This window comes from Coturnix japonica, chromosome 14, assembly GCF_001577835.2.
Source record: "Coturnix japonica isolate 7356 chromosome 14, Coturnix japonica 2.1, whole genome shotgun sequence".
NCBI classification, from domain to species: Eukaryota; Metazoa; Chordata; class Aves; order Galliformes; family Phasianidae; genus Coturnix; species Coturnix japonica.
This window is the reverse complement of record NC_029529.1, coordinates 9,384,276-9,401,312: the sequence shown is the minus strand read 5'-3', so window position 1 is coordinate 9,401,312 and position 17,037 is coordinate 9,384,276. Positions and strand designations below refer to the sequence as shown.

The 17,037-nt window shown below is 43.1% G+C and overlaps 1 protein-coding gene across 2 annotated transcripts in view; it reads right to left on the bottom strand.

Annotated features, from left to right (window-relative positions):
- The window catches only part of CARHSP1 (calcium regulated heat stable protein 1), a 46,672-nt gene that overhangs the window by 12,480 nt on the left and 17,155 nt on the right, over positions 1 to 17,037 (bottom strand). Inside the window, exons 3-5 of one of the 2 annotated variants that reach the window (XM_015877070.2) lie at positions 9,429 to 9,667; positions 8,335 to 8,665; positions 6,765 to 6,839 (exon numbers count right to left, since the gene is read on the bottom strand). In XM_015877070.2, coding sequence (XP_015732556.1) covers positions 6,765 to 6,783 — 19 coding nt within the window. In that variant the 5' untranslated portion in view covers positions 6,784 to 6,839; positions 8,335 to 8,665; positions 9,429 to 9,667. Of the gene's footprint in view, positions 1 to 6,764; positions 6,840 to 8,334; positions 8,666 to 9,428; positions 9,668 to 17,037 lie in introns of those variants that run through there. The other variant, XM_015877071.2, reaches the window with a different exon arrangement.

The following is a 17,037-nucleotide window of genomic DNA, read 5'->3' as shown; positions in this document are numbered from 1 at the left end:
TGTGGTGTGGAACACACAGTACCACCGAACTGCACAAATGCCCTTTTTGTTCACTGTCCACAGACAAACAGCCTGGTACCTTCTGTCACACCAGCCCAGAAATGACAGGAACTCTGCAGAGGCAGATGCACGGAGACCATCCACCCAATAGAGAGCAGAGCTCAGAGCGGGGAAGAGGCCTGAGCACCCACAGGAAGCCTGCAGCCTTACCAAAGCGATTGGCTATTTAATGGTGATGCTGCTCATACATAGATTCACTTGACAGCACTCCTCCTGGAGGAGCACAAGTGCCAGCCCCACTTCTTTGCTCCACTTAACACAAGGGAGCATCAGGATGACTTTATCCAGTCTGACACCAGTAGCCACAACTATCTGCCTAGGTCAGAGTGAAATACAAGGTGAGCACACGGGGTTACTTACCCTCAACATCTTTCCAACATCCCACAACAGAAAGCATAAACAAATGACAAAGGTGGCACAGTGATATTTAATAACACACTAGGGCCTTTGCTAAACCCTTCCCAAGCCCTTTAGCACCATAGTATCCTATGGCAAAAAGTCCCAAAGCTTAACTGACACTGAAAAAAAAGTCTCCATTTTAATTGACAGTGACTATAAAGACATTAAGAAAGGACACAGTTCAGAACACAGAGAACAGCAAATAAGATAAGAAAAGGAAAGAGAAGGGCATAATATACAACAGACAAAGGAAGGGCAGCATTAGCTCAGAGGAGCACACAGAGAAGAGGACAGGCTTATTCATAAATCAAGCCTTAAATTTTCCACTAGAGGTGACACAAATGGGAAAGAGACAGAAGGGGGGTTGGGGGAGGGAGGGCAACAAGCTTCTTTCTGTTCTTTTCTCTGCTTTTACATTTCTAACTACAAAAGAAAAACCTCGTGTCTTTTTAAAACACACCTTAGGATTCCTAAATTACTCCTCTGACTTCACACTTGAATGGCTGCAATTACTTTTTCTTAGACAATAAACTCTAACAGAATCAAATAGTAGTAAAAATTCAGCTTGTTGATGAGTTGGGTGGTTTTGTGTGGACCAAGAGCCAGATTCATCTATTCAGCACTTTATGTTTTGCAGCAAAGAATCACTACTGCTCACACACCAGAACCCTGCTCCCATCATCGCACCATTAGCCAAGACCGGGAACTTTGTTCTTGGATAACAGAGGCAACACTCAACATGTATCAACTTATTCTTGCTAAATAGGCTTAAATCATACCCAGCTAACATTATTCCCCAGACGAAGCACAATATGTGGATGAACAGGGAACAAACTGTCCCTTCCAGCGCTTGCTCTCAAGCTCGACAATCTTCCTCTAGTGCATTTGCAAGCCTGAAGCTTTGTTCCTGCCATTACTTCCATGCCAGAGCATCCGATGAGAGTTTGTTCCAGGAATTACGTCATTTTGGCAGAAAATATTTATGCTAAAATATGTGTAACCTCTCTTAAAGTCTCCAAGTCATTTAGCATTCACCTACAAGGCAAACAGACTTACACAACGTCACGCAATTGCAAGGAACATAAACCCTAAGGTACATTGGGGAAGTACAGAACCCCAACCACAGTCATGGGTATGTTTGTTCATGTGCACTTGTGAGATCTCCAGGCTACTAAAATCCCCTGAAATATTTATGTGGCTCAAGTGTTTCTCAGAACAATTAGTTCACTGTGTTTTCTCCCTGATCAACATTTTAGTAGAGGACAGATCACATTAGAAAGGTCTACAATCGTGGAAGTTTGAGTCTCACTGCTCTGCAACACATCATTATAATGTGATTTATTGGAATTTCTTAGGGGAAAAAAAAAAGCAAGTCCTGTGTATATGACACAAGGGTGAAAGAAATCTTAGTTTCTGCTGACCAGAAATGAAATGTTCTCAATTTCCATTAAATTCCTTCCCAATGCTGACCCACATATTCCTACGTGTGTCCTATTTCCAAGGCTTATGCTATATATGTATAAGCTTATAGATCACTGGCCCACTTCACAGTTGCATTTCTATTTTTCTTCCCTCTGCTGGATTTCTCAACCCAACTTACAGTATAGCTCCCCACACCAGATACAAGCTTCTCCTCATCCAAAAGCCCTGGCCAGCAAGGCTTGCAGCAGCAGGGGATGCTTAGCCCTTGTACCCAGCACAACTCTGACAGAAACAAGAGAACTGGAATTTATGCCAAAAAGAATTAATTCCAAGTGCAGGACTCTATTTCAGCATCTACACAAGAAGTAAAATAATCTCAAAAGTGTCCAGCATAGAGCCCTGCCTCAGGGAATTCAGGTGCCACGTGATTTAACTGCTGTCAGCTCCTTTCCTATAGAGTTGAACAGAAGTGCTCTCACAACCCACGAGAAGGAAGACAGGGATTTGTATTTCTCAGGAAAAGCTTCTGCAATCTCAACAGTTCCCATCTCTGCAGCCTTCCTTTGGATGCTCTCTTTCATAGTTTTATGTCCTTCTTCCATTGTGGTGCCCAAGCTGCATGCAGTGTGTGCCAAACAGAGGAGGATCCTTTGCACACCTGGCTGCAGTGCTGGGGCACCCCAGGGTAGAGCTGTACCTTCCACTACCAGGGAACAGCAGTGACTCACACAACTTGCCACCAACCATATGTGGTCCACAGTGTTGACAAACAGGTTGTCTCTATATGGTGTAAACAGATCAGTGTTAGCAGGAGCAGTCATACAGCTGAGGCACACACCCACCGCACACAACTTCCCAAACTGCTTCAGGAACAACAGCCACTTCAACAACCCTTCAGAAACCAGACATCAAACAAATTCTGTCATATTCCTTCCACCAGCAGTTTGGGAAACAGATTCCTAGAGGGAAAGAGAAAAAAATAGAAAAATCTCTTTCGTCTCCAATCCATCTTACAATACCAGCAGCCCAGTAGGTCTATTGCAGGTAATGCATCATTCTTATCTGAATGATGAGAAAATGGACCTACATAAGTTTGATTGCTTTCAGTCCAATTACCACACATGCAAGAACTAGTTTTTCTTGCTCAGCACATTCGCTCTCTGTGCTCAGTTAAATGGCAACAGGAATGGCATTGTTTTACTGCCCAGGAAATCGCAGAGCCAGCAGAGCCATGTGTGTGAGGCTGGATTTCGTGTCCACTTACACATCAATAAAACTATTTACCATGCCCTGATTTCGAGAGCCCCAGCTCCAGTGATGTGCTGGAAATGTACAGAACAGGCCAGAGCTGTCCAGAACCAGAGATGCCACAAGTGTTATTTATGCCTGCTGAGTTAATGCTAAACAAAATAAAGCAAGGAAGCAATCGAGAGATACTTTCCAGGGAAGGTAAAAATAATAATCAATAAAATAATCAACTGATAGAGGGGAAATAAACAAATCTTGAGGCATGTAGGTTCCATTCAGGTTTGAAACTGGCGTAAACTAATGATTTTATTATTTATATCAGTTTTATTTTCTGATAACACTGATATATAAAACTTACAGAAAGTACACATTTAATAGGAAATTGTACTAGACGCTGTACTACAGCAGTTACAGCCAGGACAGCTGTGCAATCCCTTTGGTTCTTGTTTTACTCCTCTGGGAGGACTTCCAGGAGAAGAGTCAGAGGAGCGGAAGGGTGGGAGAGTCAACATGTGAAAGCACAGGATGCCGTACAGCAGCCCCACAACCCTGGGGTGCGGCTGGCAGCATCTGTGCCACGGCTCTGCCAGATGCAGCTCCGGGTCCTGCAGCCAGTTTCCTTCCTAGAAGCAGAAGGAAACTGCTGCTGTGGGTTAAAGACAATGCATCTTATCTTGTGAACCTTATAGAAATCTTTGTCTTGTGGTAAGAAAAAATTAAACTAAGGGGGAAAAAGAAATAATCAGAAGAGAAGGGAGCCGCATGGATTCACATGGAGATAAAAATTACCCAAAACCTTTGCACTTCACATACACGAGACCAGCTTTTTGGAGCTCCCCAAAGTCCCTGAAGCAGGGAGAAGCAGCCCCTCTGCACAGAAACAAAGTGTATGCCCATATAAGTAATGAAACTGCTTTAAAAACAAAAAAAAAACCCACATCTATTAAAATAAAGTAATAGGTATAAATTCTGTAAACAGGAAATGCTTTTTCTCTCCCTCCCCCCCCCACTCCCCCTTTTTTTTTCCTTTAAGTAGTTCCATTTCCTCTTTCAAGTAATTGAGAAGAAGTTGCAATCATGGCTGTGGTTTATTCTAATCAAGTAGGTGACATGACTGAAAACAAGCAAATGCCTTTGACCAGCTTTCTCCAGTTGTATCATGAAGAGAAAGCCATCAAACCACCACCAAAAAGCAGGAGCTCATAAAACATTATCTTCCTTAACGCTCGAGTGCCTTGGTCAACATAAACAAACCAAACGTGAGTACTAACATAAAACCAAAATTCCTCCCAAACCAGAAGGCAAGATTTAATGATTATTTCCCAGACAATGTCTAGACAGCCCGTAAAATGGCAAGGGGCAAATAAACCTGAGAAAAGCAATGCTCCTTGGGAAGGTTTTAAGACCCAGAGGATTCAAAGGTAAAACCACCACTCAGAACAACAGACATCCCAGCTCCCTGCCCCAGGCAGCGCTGTGAGGTCAAAGAGAGCATCAGAGATGCTGGGTCTGCTGTGAGCCTCCCTGCTCCTTACTTTGGTTGTCAATGGAGTGAACAGTGTTTAGAGAGCAAAGGCTCACAGTGAGCCCTGCTGCCACCACCCAGCAAGGAAGCACCCACCATACAATCCTTGTATTTCACAGCTGTGAAACACTCAACCCAGTTTTGCTTCCTACCTCAGTTTTATGGCAGCCCCCAGTGCTTGTAAGCCATCAAGTCCCCACTGTGAGCCATACCAGTGGACTTTGCTCTTCTTGTTGGGATCAGCTTTAGCTCTTAATACTCTGCCACTTCCAAAGTCATACGCTGCCCATGAGGCATAGCAAAAGATCAGCACTGTTTAATATTCAAGTGAAACTGCTGGGTCAAGGTTCTCTGTTTTCCTCTATCTTACATGCAGTGATCTGATCAGATCAGGCACAGAGCCATGGGGAAAGGACAATGGCCGTGCAGCACGCACAGCCTTGCATGCTTTTTCCAGAGCACTGTAATAGAGCCCTTCTCCATCGCACTGTTCTCAGTGGAAAGCCACTCCTGGGTGTAACCGCTGGTTAATTTGTTCTCTCAGTGCCTTTACCCCTCCATTATCCCATCACCTTTCAAGGCAGGATGCAGTTCAGAGCCATCTTCTAGGTGAAATGCTCCATCACAGGGCACCAAGCAGAATTACTACCCCAGCAACCCCATAGGGACTCAAAGGCCACACTTAAATGTCCTGTCCTTGAAACATGGTAGTATTTAAACATCATTCAAGGCCACACCTCCAGCTCCTCCCTGGAGAAACACAGAGTTCAAGACAAGTGTCAGATAGGACCAAGGAACCCAACACACTGCGGATAATGGATCAAAAACTTCAATAGACATAAGGAAATGAACTTATTCATCCACTAAATTGCATTAATAAATGCGGCAACCTCACAGTGCAAGGGTCATTAGCCCCCAGAAACTCAATCACTGGTTACAAAGGATACATCAGATTATCCTGTTATTTATCTTCATCTTAAACTGACCCAATGAGAAAAGCAGCTGCACAACTGCCTCAAGCCAGCAGCAACCAACCAGCCAGCAAACCTCTGAGATCAGACAGCAGGACTGCAGCCAGACAGTAAAAATGTACCATCAGAGGAACCGCTCAAATAAAAACTGATAGAGCGGAAGCCGGGCTTTCCAGGCTGTTAAAGCCCCCTCCACCAGCATGAGGTCAGGGCAGAACCCACCCCCCTTACCCATAAGCTCTATGGTCAAACCAAAGAAGCTGCAGCTTGACTTGCATGGTGTTTTACAGCTTCCCTGGGGCACAACAAACAAGCATCGTTTTAATGCATTCCACGTGGCCCACAAATACCAGAAATGGGAAGTAAGTGCCTTTATGCACCACAAAGAGAAAGAACACATCAGCTCAGTTCCTCTCCCAGATGCACCTTGCAGCTGACACCCAAGCTCAGACAGTGCTTTGAGACGTGACAGAGCAGCTCCACCTCTTCATCTTCTGTTCCTTATATTTCCCCCCCTCCTCTTGCTACCCAACTGCTTGGGGGGATAAAGCCAAGTTTTCCAAGTGACCACGCTCACACTTGTTTACAAAAAGCTCTGCTCCACGTTAAGAGGCAGTTGTGTGTTCTCAGAAGGGGTGTCTGCAAGAAGCAGTGCTGCAGCAGGGAGAGTTGCACACTGCTGTGTGCAGCACTGTCTCCGTAACCTGGGTTGTACCACATCCTATAGCCACACATCTGTTGTGATTAATGAAAACAGGCACAGCAAAGACCTGAACTCAGTGCCTACCTAGCAAAGGTTGGCTCAAAGGAACAGAATTATAGAACTGGAAGAGCAGAAAGCAGCACGAGGCTATGGCTGCTTCATTTGGCTCTGAACCCCCCTCCACAGCCCCCAGAGACAGCGCAGCCAAACAGCGAGAGCGGAAACAAGCAGCTCAGAGCAGAGGAAATTGAGATAGCTGATCTATGAAGGGGGCTGTCTTGGATATGAGGAAGAGACAATATTAGACCAAGACAGAAGGAAGAAAAACAACTGTCTCTACCTGCCCTGGGAGAAAACAGAAAGCAGTTCGGCAGATTAATGCTTCCTATTTTTCATTTTAGCTGAGCTACGCCAAGGAATAACACATCACACTGACCTAAATCACCACTCTGCATCTCTTGTTTCTCTCCAGTGTTTCAGCAGTTCCGTTTTGTTTAGTTTCCACCACAACCTGTTGCAAAAAGCAGGATTTGAAAGTGACTAACAGCGTTCACTCCTTCATGTTTTCAGAATTTACCATCACTCCCTGCTCAGTCTATCCCATAGGCAATTACCCAGTAGAAACTTCAGCAGAAGGAAATAAAACCAGTGACAGCCCCCCACCTTGGAGCCCCCAGCCATAGCCAGCCTGATTGTTGGTCAGTTTCTCATTGTTCACTTACATTCCCAAGCACAAACACTGCTGCACTCTCATACCAGTTGTTACACTTGCACAGTGCTAACTTGCCCAGTGTTGTTTTGTCCCTTTAATCCCCTCTCAAAGATTACATCTGCCAGGTCTTCCAACAACAAGCACCTCTGCCCCCACAACTCCCCCCTTCATCTCTCCAGCACTCACAGCTCAGTGACACGTGCCCCAGGACCGTATTTAGCACCAAGAGCAACCTCAGCCTACAAATAACCCAACACCACCATTCATTCAGACAGCCCCATGTCACACAGTGTAACACCACGACACCAGTGGTTTGCTATAAAGCTGCCTAACTAGCATTAGATGCATTCATATTTATGATGCGTGCAATCCCTCTAGCACACAAAGATTGGCTTTGCTAGGCATACACCTCTACCCAAACAGCAACAGCCAAAAAAAGACAACAGAATTCTGCATAACCCAGCTTCATCGGGTTGCTTTCAAGTTATTTGCATGCAGATACTTCTGTGTATACATGCATGCAAATAAAGGAGGATGTTGCTGTTGGAAATAACTATAGCCATTGGAAAGCTACAGCAGCAGACGCTCAGGGCAGTGCAGAGGGTACGTGTGGCCAGAATCAGGTGCACAGATCACACTTTCCAGAAGTAGTTCTTGCAGCTCCAGCAAAAGCAGAATCACAAACTCCAAATCCCCTCCCTTAGAAGCCGAATTCAGAAGCACGGATCCAAAACTTCAACCTGGAGACTTCTCACGAAGAGCAAACAGTAACACGCACGTACACCCCGCGTGCAAACACCACGAAATAAGGGCTGTATCCAGCCTCAGCGAGAGGAGGAGCTGCAGCTCAACTCAGTGCCTGCAGCACAGCCGGGCCGGGAGAATTTCGGCAGGGCCCTCATTGCACCCAGCGCTGCTGGAGCTCGTTCCTCCCAGCGGAAGAAAGCCCTCACTTTTGCACGCTTTGCCTTCCTTGAGACCTATAAAATAACACCTCTGACTGTAACAACGGCACATCCCCAGTTGTTAAACGTAAAAAAAAAACAAACAAAAAACAAACAAAACCACAACGAATCGCACGCATATAAAGAAAGAAGTAAGGAACGAGCTTTAAGTAAAGCCAACCCATCTGCACGGGGAAGGCGAGGCTGAGCCGGGCCCCTCTCCAGCTCTACCGCAGAGCCCCGCAGGAACCCGAGCAGCAGCAACACGAGCAGCAGCAACACGAGCACCAAACACCCGGCCCGCAGCGCCCACCCGATGCCGAAGCCCCCTCGGATCGCCCAACTCTCACCTCGCACTGAACACTCAGCTCAGCTCGGCCAGCAGACAGGCGGCGCTGGCTCAGCCCGTCGGCAAAGCGCTATAAGGCGGTGGGAGGGTCCAGCCGCTCCGCCCCGAGCTTTGCTCCTAGTGGGATGTGGCGTGCAGTGCTCTGTTCGGAGCGGTGTTAGCAGCTGCGTGCTCTTCTTCTCGCTTTCTTTGCTCTTTCCAGCGTATCTTTCCAAGAGGATACGTGCAAAGCACCTGGTAGCACGGGTGAAGTTTCCTCGTGGGAACAGCCAAAGAGAAGAACGTGCTCGGCCTTCAGGTTGTTCATCAAACTATAAAATGGCAGTAGTAAGCTGGAAGAAGAAGAAAAGCTGAATGAGCTGTGTTAAATCTAAAGAAGGCTCTAGAGAGACCTGAGATCTTTCAGAGTAAAGGTGGTTTGCGACAAGGTTGGTGATGGATTTTTTTACCAGTGCTTGTGACAGGACAAGAAGCAAGAGTTCTAAACTGAAAAAGAATTGATTCAGATTGGATATAAGGAAGAATATTTCACTGTGTGGATGGTGAGGTCCTGGCACTGCTGCCCAGAGCTGTGTGCACCATCCTGGAGATGTAAGATAAACAGTTAAGGGACTGATAACTTCTCTTGTTTAAAATATTAATTATAAAGCTCGTAAAATGTCAAAAATTGAAGTCTTTACTGTTTTCCCTGTGTCACCAGAATGACTTTTTTATAAGTGGAAGAGTATGAAGGGAAAACACTACATAAGTGAGCACGGCTCAGAGCAATTCCTCCAGTCGCACAGGCTGGGATTACACCTGTGCTTTCCTCAAAGGTCATGAGTTGCCTCTCTTCCTCAGTCTCTCTTCTTCCCAATCACATGTGCACAACGTATGGAAAACATGCAATAATACATGTCCACAGCCACAAGGTTGGTTTTCAATACTCTGTATGTGTGCACATATCGTGGTCAGGAAATGAGATTTTGCCTGCTGCTTTTTTCACCAACTGCTGGAGACAAGAGGTTCCAGCATCTCTCCAGACTCTGTCTCCCTCCCCCTTCCCACAGGACAATTAATAATGACCAGTTAATCATTTTCAGTACATGTACCTACCTTGTTCTCTCTGTCCTTGGCTGTGGGGTGGTTGGCTCCTTCTCCAGGACACGGGCAGGGCTGGGAATCCTCTCTGAGGCACCACTGTCAGTGTGGTTTTGCAAGGCACAGCTGGTAGGACAGGAGGTGGCAGAGACACAGGGTTCTCCTGCCTCTCCCCCTTCCTGCCAACTGATCCTCTGCTTACTGAGACATGGCTCCGGGCTGTTGCACAGACAAGAGCACTCTCATCAGCAATCCTAATGGGAAAAAAAAGAAAAAACAGAAGGATTTCTGGATAGAATAGCAACACTGTACCACTTTTCATTCATTTGATGTATTCAGACTGCAATTACTTATCAAATTTAAGACAAGGAAATGAGTGTGTAGGGGGGAAATGTATCAGATAATGTGATTCATTAAGTACAGGTGGGTGAAATACATTCATGTACAGCAGCAAGGATGATGTAGCTTGAAGAGGTCTTCAGCAATTAGATGGGTGCAGGTACTTGACATAGGGTGAATACTGGACGCTGCTATTAGAAAAGCATGGGTTAATTTACAACAGCTTCCTGCACCACTGAGGATTCCCAGTTCCTGCTTCTGGACCAATTTTTGGAACTATTTCATCTACAAGAGCAAAAAGCAGAATAGGATGAACATGAATGAACCGTGCCTGGAAATAAGAAGCAGGTCCTTAATGATAAGAGCAATCAAATTGCAGAGAATAGGAGGAAAAATACCCTTAAGATGTGGCATACAAAATACGCCTCAGTTCAGCGTGCTCTGTTGTGCTTTACATTCTCACATCCAGCTGCAATGCTGACTGGAAACTGCAACACCAATGTGCCAAACTGAAGTATGTGATTCACCTTTCACTGGAAGTTGTTTACTATACAACTGGATAGAGTCATCCTGTTTCATAAGATCAATTTTTTCATAGCCAGTCTCTGACAAGTTATTGTGCGCTCTCACTGTCTTAATCATCTGTAACTTTGAATCGTGCTTGAGATGACTTCTATTCAGATTGCAAAGTGTAGGAAATGAGGACATCATTGTTATTCTCAGATAAATCATTGCACCAGGGACAGAGAAACAAAATGTTCTCAAAACATAAATCTCCTTAGGATCCAGAATTCAGGTAACACTAATTACAACACAAATAACCCTCAAATAATGAAAACAAAGGCCTCAACTGCCATAACTTTACAGTTAGAGAAACATTAGCATGACTTCCTCAATGAGAACTCAGCCAAATATCTTTCTAGCTTTCCTTCAGAAGGAGGATTTAGTCCTCAGACTTAGTTATTATAATATCCAGAGCATTTTTAATAGTAGGATGAGAAATGAGTCCCATACCCTCACAGCCACATGTGGGACACTGTGTCACAGACAAGGAGTAAGTTAGCTGGCAAGTAAGTTAGTTCTGGGCTGTAGTCAGGTATCACTTAATTGGCCAGAGGAAGAGCTGGCCACTGGCAGGCTTATCTTCTTATGGTTATCATTCCTTTCCTTGTACTAAATTATTGTCAGTCTCTTCCACCCATGATTTGCATGCAGGTGAAATTCTGTCAACCTTATTAAAAAGGAAGAGACTCCATGCCAATGCAGGAGTTGTTAGTGAACAGGTCCATCTAGTCTCTGTACATTGATATTTTCCTCTTGCTTAGCTTCTTTTCATGTTCTGCTCCTCCTAAATACAGATTATGTTTGCCATATGCAGCAGAATCCTATAATTAATGAAATGACACAGAAATTCCTCAGCTGCCCAGTATTTTAGGGTCAGGCAGGTCATCTCTTCATTGGTCCAGTGGCAGTCACCTAATATTCATGTCTCATATCTGTTCTTTCAGATCTCTTATCTTCATAGAATGTCACTATAGACACTAAAATACCACACATTTCTGGTATATAGCACTGAATTAGGAAACTTTTTAGACTACAAAACATAAAAGTGTCTGCTGTTCAACAGATTTCCAACTTCAAGCTGGAACGGGATCAAATAGACTCATATTTTACTAGTGCTGAAAGATGTGATGAACAAAAGATGACTGCTCTTTAACTTTGACTAATATAACACATGTATCATATTGCATTATCTGCAGCTATTTAAATACATTTATTTTACCACACATTGGATGACAATATTCATCATTCATAGTGATGAATAACGACGATAATGAAAATGCAATTCAAAATGATGCCATACTGATACCTAATTACAGAAGGAAAGAAAAAGGAGGAAAAAAGATGGAAACTGGGCTCTGTCCAAATTAATGCATAGCAAAATGTAGTGAAAAAACTTTCCATTGGAAGATCAGAAAATGTGTTACAGGCAGATCACCACACGTGACAGTTGTGTTATCTATGAGGTGGCTAAATTGCAGTGAGTTCAATGGTGAGTTCAGGCAACCAGGTGCAGAGGGAGGAAGAAGTCTGCAGCAACACGCAGGTGTTTGAGATTTGGTTACAAATTCAGAACAGGTGAAGTTTTAGAGAAATGTGACAATGAAAAGTTCTACACGAAAGAGTTTAAATGATAACATGGTTCTGTTATTAGCGAGAGACAGTCATTACTTTGAGTGTTGTCTCTTATATGAAGTGTCTTGATCTTTCCATCATCCATTGCAGAGGTATTTCTATCTTTGTGTTGTAAATAAAGGGTAAAAGAAACCATTTGGCTCTTACTCTGACATGAAAAGAGATTCGTCAGTGATGTAAATCCCACTTGCTTTGTCCCTCTTGACAGACTAGTAAAGAACAATATCATGTATTAAAATGCAATAGTACATAATTAATATAAATAATAGAATAGGGAAGAAATATAAGTAATGCTTGGCCAGGTGATGGCCTTTCAGAAAATCTCATTTCAGCTCTCAGTCCTATGATCTGCCACATACAGCCTACAAATATTGCTCTCCTGGGCCATAGGAAGTAGCATTTTCTGGGACTCGAGCACTAGTTCAAATATGTCACTAGGTAACAAAATGCTGATTGTTGTCTAAAGATCACCCTCTCAATAAAGTGACTGTCCAGAAGGTGACCTTTGAAATCCATTTTGCAAAATCACCTTGAGATCTTCTCTCTAACCTGAGTGCCATCTTCAGAACGTTCTCTTTTCCCAGTCCATCTGTTCTATGTAGATCCCAAACTGCAGAGAGGTCACACCTATGTTTAAACTTCACATCCTACAAAGAGCTCTGTTCAGCATCATCGGATTCTGTCATAGCTAACATTAAACTGGTATAAATAACTTTACATCCCTAGGGCTGAGGTTACTACTTCTTTCAGAAAACAACTAGCTCTTATGGGCTGTGTGACTTGACTGGGCAGCAAGATTCTTCCAAAACACTATTGCAGCAAATTCAACAATCTGTCCAGCAAGAAAAAACTACAACAGTTGGAATTATTTTCTTGGGGGGTGGAGGGGAAGCAACAAGGTAAAATTCCCATAGTATGAGAACTGTTAAGTGAAAGAAAACAGACAGAAAAACATGTGATGGAAAAATCAGCACAAAACTCCAATATCCTGGTGTCTAGAGTTCTCTGTACTCATGTACCCAGAAGTTTGTAGCAGAAACTGCATTTATCATCCAAGTAACAAGAAATGGTTTCCTGTATTTATGACCATTATGATATATGGCTTAGAATATCTGTGTTTATTTTGGGCATCAATCCCATTAGCATTCTCTCTCCCACACCAGGGAAAGACAAATGCATTCTTCCAACTACATTTCTTAATGTATGATTACTTGTTCCAGTCTACAAGATATAAGCAACAAAACATTCCTTGCTTGCATCTTTATCTTAATTCTCTCTTAAAATACACTAGATATAGAATCTCATGTACACATTATCTCAAGTCCTTTGAAAACTAACAAGTCATCTCTGGCCAAACAAGGGTGTTTTCACAAGCAAGCAGACCTGCCACTCTTGAAAGCCTGCCAGGTTTCAATAGTTGATCATCAGACATGGCCTTCATCCACCACATCAATTCTTTTTTTAGACACAACTCAGAACAGCCTCAGAAAGTGCAGTCAGACAGTGCTGCAAACCTGCAGATGCTTCTCACGCCAAACAGCAATTAAATATACTTGCTAGGAAATAAATGGGCAAAACTCTCCAGCCTGTTCCATTAAAAAAATGCTGAAGCCACAGAAAGCGTAGATTGCTTTGAGATAAACTGACTTTCATAATGAGTTCTCTTTACACCTTCCATGGTGGTGGCATCTTACTCTTTCTTGGTAAGTAGCGGACTGGTGTTAAGTTCTACATATGAAGAACAACATCTATTTAAAAGGCAACTTCTTACAGACCTGGTGTGCAAACCATGCAGTGGGTACACATAAAAGTACACACAGGTTTTGAGTTTGGCCACAGGTTTTGGAATCGGTCACATTACAGAGATTGCATGGGCTGATGTAATATAAAAAGTAAGTGACAGTCTTAAGTCACCTCTTGAACTTAGGTACTTTCAGCCAAATGTTCCTCCTCTGATTAGGATTCCTGACCCTCCCTCCTTTCAATCTATCCCATTTTTTTCTGCAAAACAATAACCCAAGGAGGGTGGTGCTTTTCCCCTGAAAGCACAGGATACTGATGTTGAATGTGAGAACTTTCAAGTGAGGGGATTCCCAGGGGAGATGAGGCTGTTTATTTTTCAGTGCTTCCCTCTCCGCTGGTCTCTGTTGACTCAAACAGGCTGCACAAGTCACCCAAAGAGTGTCTCGAGTGCAGGATTCTATTCATCTGGGAAATTCCCTTCATCAACAGATGATATTCTAATTCTTTTCACACGGTATTAATAAAATTACTTCACTTTTGGCAAGGGGAACTGCAACGGCAGAGGGCTTTATGACAGAAGACTACACAGATCCAGAAGAGAGGTACATGCAAGACATAGGCTCAAATCCATTCAAATAGGAGAACAGAACAAAGCCCACTTCTCCCATATCCCTGGCAAAGTGTCGAGTTTTACGACATCTTTCAATGCAGAGAATAGTCCCCCAGAAATTATTTTGCTCTCACTGAAGACAACTATAAAATTTTTGTAGTCTCCCACTGGGATCCCAGCAATGCTCATAATACATTCAACAGCTAGAGGAAAAAAAAGTGAGGATGGCAAAGTTAACAGATAACAGTGCTCTCCTCCCTTGCATTTCTCTTGTGGGCCCCATGGATACAAGTTTAACCGTGATAGCACGTTAGCACAGCTTTCCTTTGGGCTCAGAGTTTTATACTCTACATTTGACACTTAGATCATGATGCAAATATGCATATCTGAACAACAAAAGGGATTTATTATGTGGTGACGCAAAAGGCATCAAAAATACAGTTTGAGAGTAAGGAAGAACTTTGGTTTGCAGAAATAGGAGAATGTTCTATACAAGGATTAAAAAACCCTCTCTTACAACAAGAGTAACAGGATTGATCTGGCTTGTCACACCACTCAATAAACAGTGGTGCTGCAGGTTTTGTAAATCCAGCTTGCTCTTACGAAAGAAGATTGTTTATACTTTCCACAACCTCTGCAGGCTGTTTTTATGGCATTTTGTACTTTTCAACTGCAGAACAGAACAGAGATTGGGAAAAAATGTAGTTGTGTTTTATTTTAAAATGCTCTGCAATAAAGAGTATTGTGCTGCCCTTTTGGTTAAGTCCAGGACAGCAACAACTATACACACACACACAGAGTCATAACTATTATCCTTTTCCTTTTTTGTATCTTAGTAAAGTTTTATCTCAACCCACAGATTTTCAGCCTGTTCCAAGTCTATTAGATGAATATACACTGAGAGTGCCCCACAGTCATTACTGGAGAAAGGATCTAGAACAGTGAAGGTGCTACAGCTCTTCCAGGAAACTAATCTGTTTCTTTAATTAGTGCCAGCTAAGGTCAGTACTTACTATGTTGCTCTGTGTGACCTTCTTTCTGCAGAAGCTACTAGCACCAATGCAATATTTTGCAGCAGGGTGGGCTGGTTAGTTATTCTCAGCTCTGATGAAACAGAAAAGCCCTTGTGATGACATTAAACATACTACACTTCCCAGCAATGACTACAAACTCCATCATCAACAAAAGGAAATACTTTCCAACCCTTTTGTTTCAAACAGATAAAGCAAACAGGAAATAGCTACCTTGCAGCCAATCTTTTTCTATCCATTTCACTACTTCCTGCCTATATCTATTTCAGGAGAGAACTGCTCAAGAAAAGTGCTTCTTTAAAGGTTCAGCTTCTGCTTACAAAGGCAGCTGGAGCCCTCAGGATCTCACCAGCCTCTGTCCTGGCTTCTCCCACCTCCTATCCCCATAGTGGGAGAAGGAGCAGAAGCAGCAGGAGGATTAAAAAAGGAGTGTTTGTAACATCATGGCAGCTGACAAGGAAAAGGCAAGATAAGGATGCCTTCTTTCATCAGAGAGTTTTTTACACTTAATTCTCCTTCTACCAGTCAGAATTCTATTCTATTCTTATACTTTCCCACTGAATATATATATATAAGTATATATATGCATGTGTGTATATATATATATGTGTGTGTGTGTGTATATATATGTATATATATATATATATATTCAGTGGGAAAGTATAAAAATACATTGTTTGAATTATTTTTTTTTTAACATAAATCTCATCCATTTCTCACTCTTACAGCCACATAGCTTTTCTCATGCTTTTAACTCCTTTAATCTAGAAATACCTTATGAGAATCTGGAAAGGATTTCACAGTAAGTCTAGAAACACTCCATGTTATCTGAGGATCTGAGGATCTCCCTCACCTTGCGTTCCATGGCACAGATTGATGCAGATTTTCCATCCTCTTAAACTAAAGGTGTACTTTACCCAGGGAAGTTACTATTACAGTTCTGCTGTTATTCTGTCATTATTTTGAGGCCTTCTGTAGTCAACATCCCTGTAACAACTGAACATTCACCCTGCCGCTGCTGCACACCATGTTCCTGCCTTCTGGAAGATTGAAAACCTCACTAGCAGAGCATGAATTTTTGGTTTTAAAACCATACCTATCCCATGGCTCCACACTTCACTGAGAAACTGCTCATGTGAGCTCTCCCTCAAGGGCTCCATTTACAGTAAAAACAATTAAGGCTAAACACATTATCTATTGTACAACCATCATCAGAAATTGCCTTTTGCTTTTAGCTTTCTCTTTGTGTATACTGTGTTCTGGACACAAGCCATCCCTCAATGATCAGATGCTGCACCTCTGCCCCTTAAAACCCTTTTAAAGTGGCAGACAGTATTAGGTGCTGCAGGCTCAAAATGACAGTACAATGTCAATACTCAAAAAAATCTCCAAAAAAATTTAAATCCTGTTGCAAACTTAAGCCAGAAGATCTGTACCACTACTGCTGCAGCTGGCTGGCTCAGAAGGAGCACAGGACAGTGGTATGGGGTTCTGTAGCAATCAGAAAGATCACTGTGATAGAATGGTGATACAGGAGGTGTAACAACAGAAGAACTTGTGGGATGGAAAGGCATTAAAAAAGAAAAGGGCTCACCCTTCTCTGAAGATCGAGGCTCACAGGAAAACTCCACAAGGGAGAGATCTCCAACCAGAGATCCTTCCCCAGCAGCATCCAGCCCTTAAATGAGGCCTAAGGGAGGTGCAG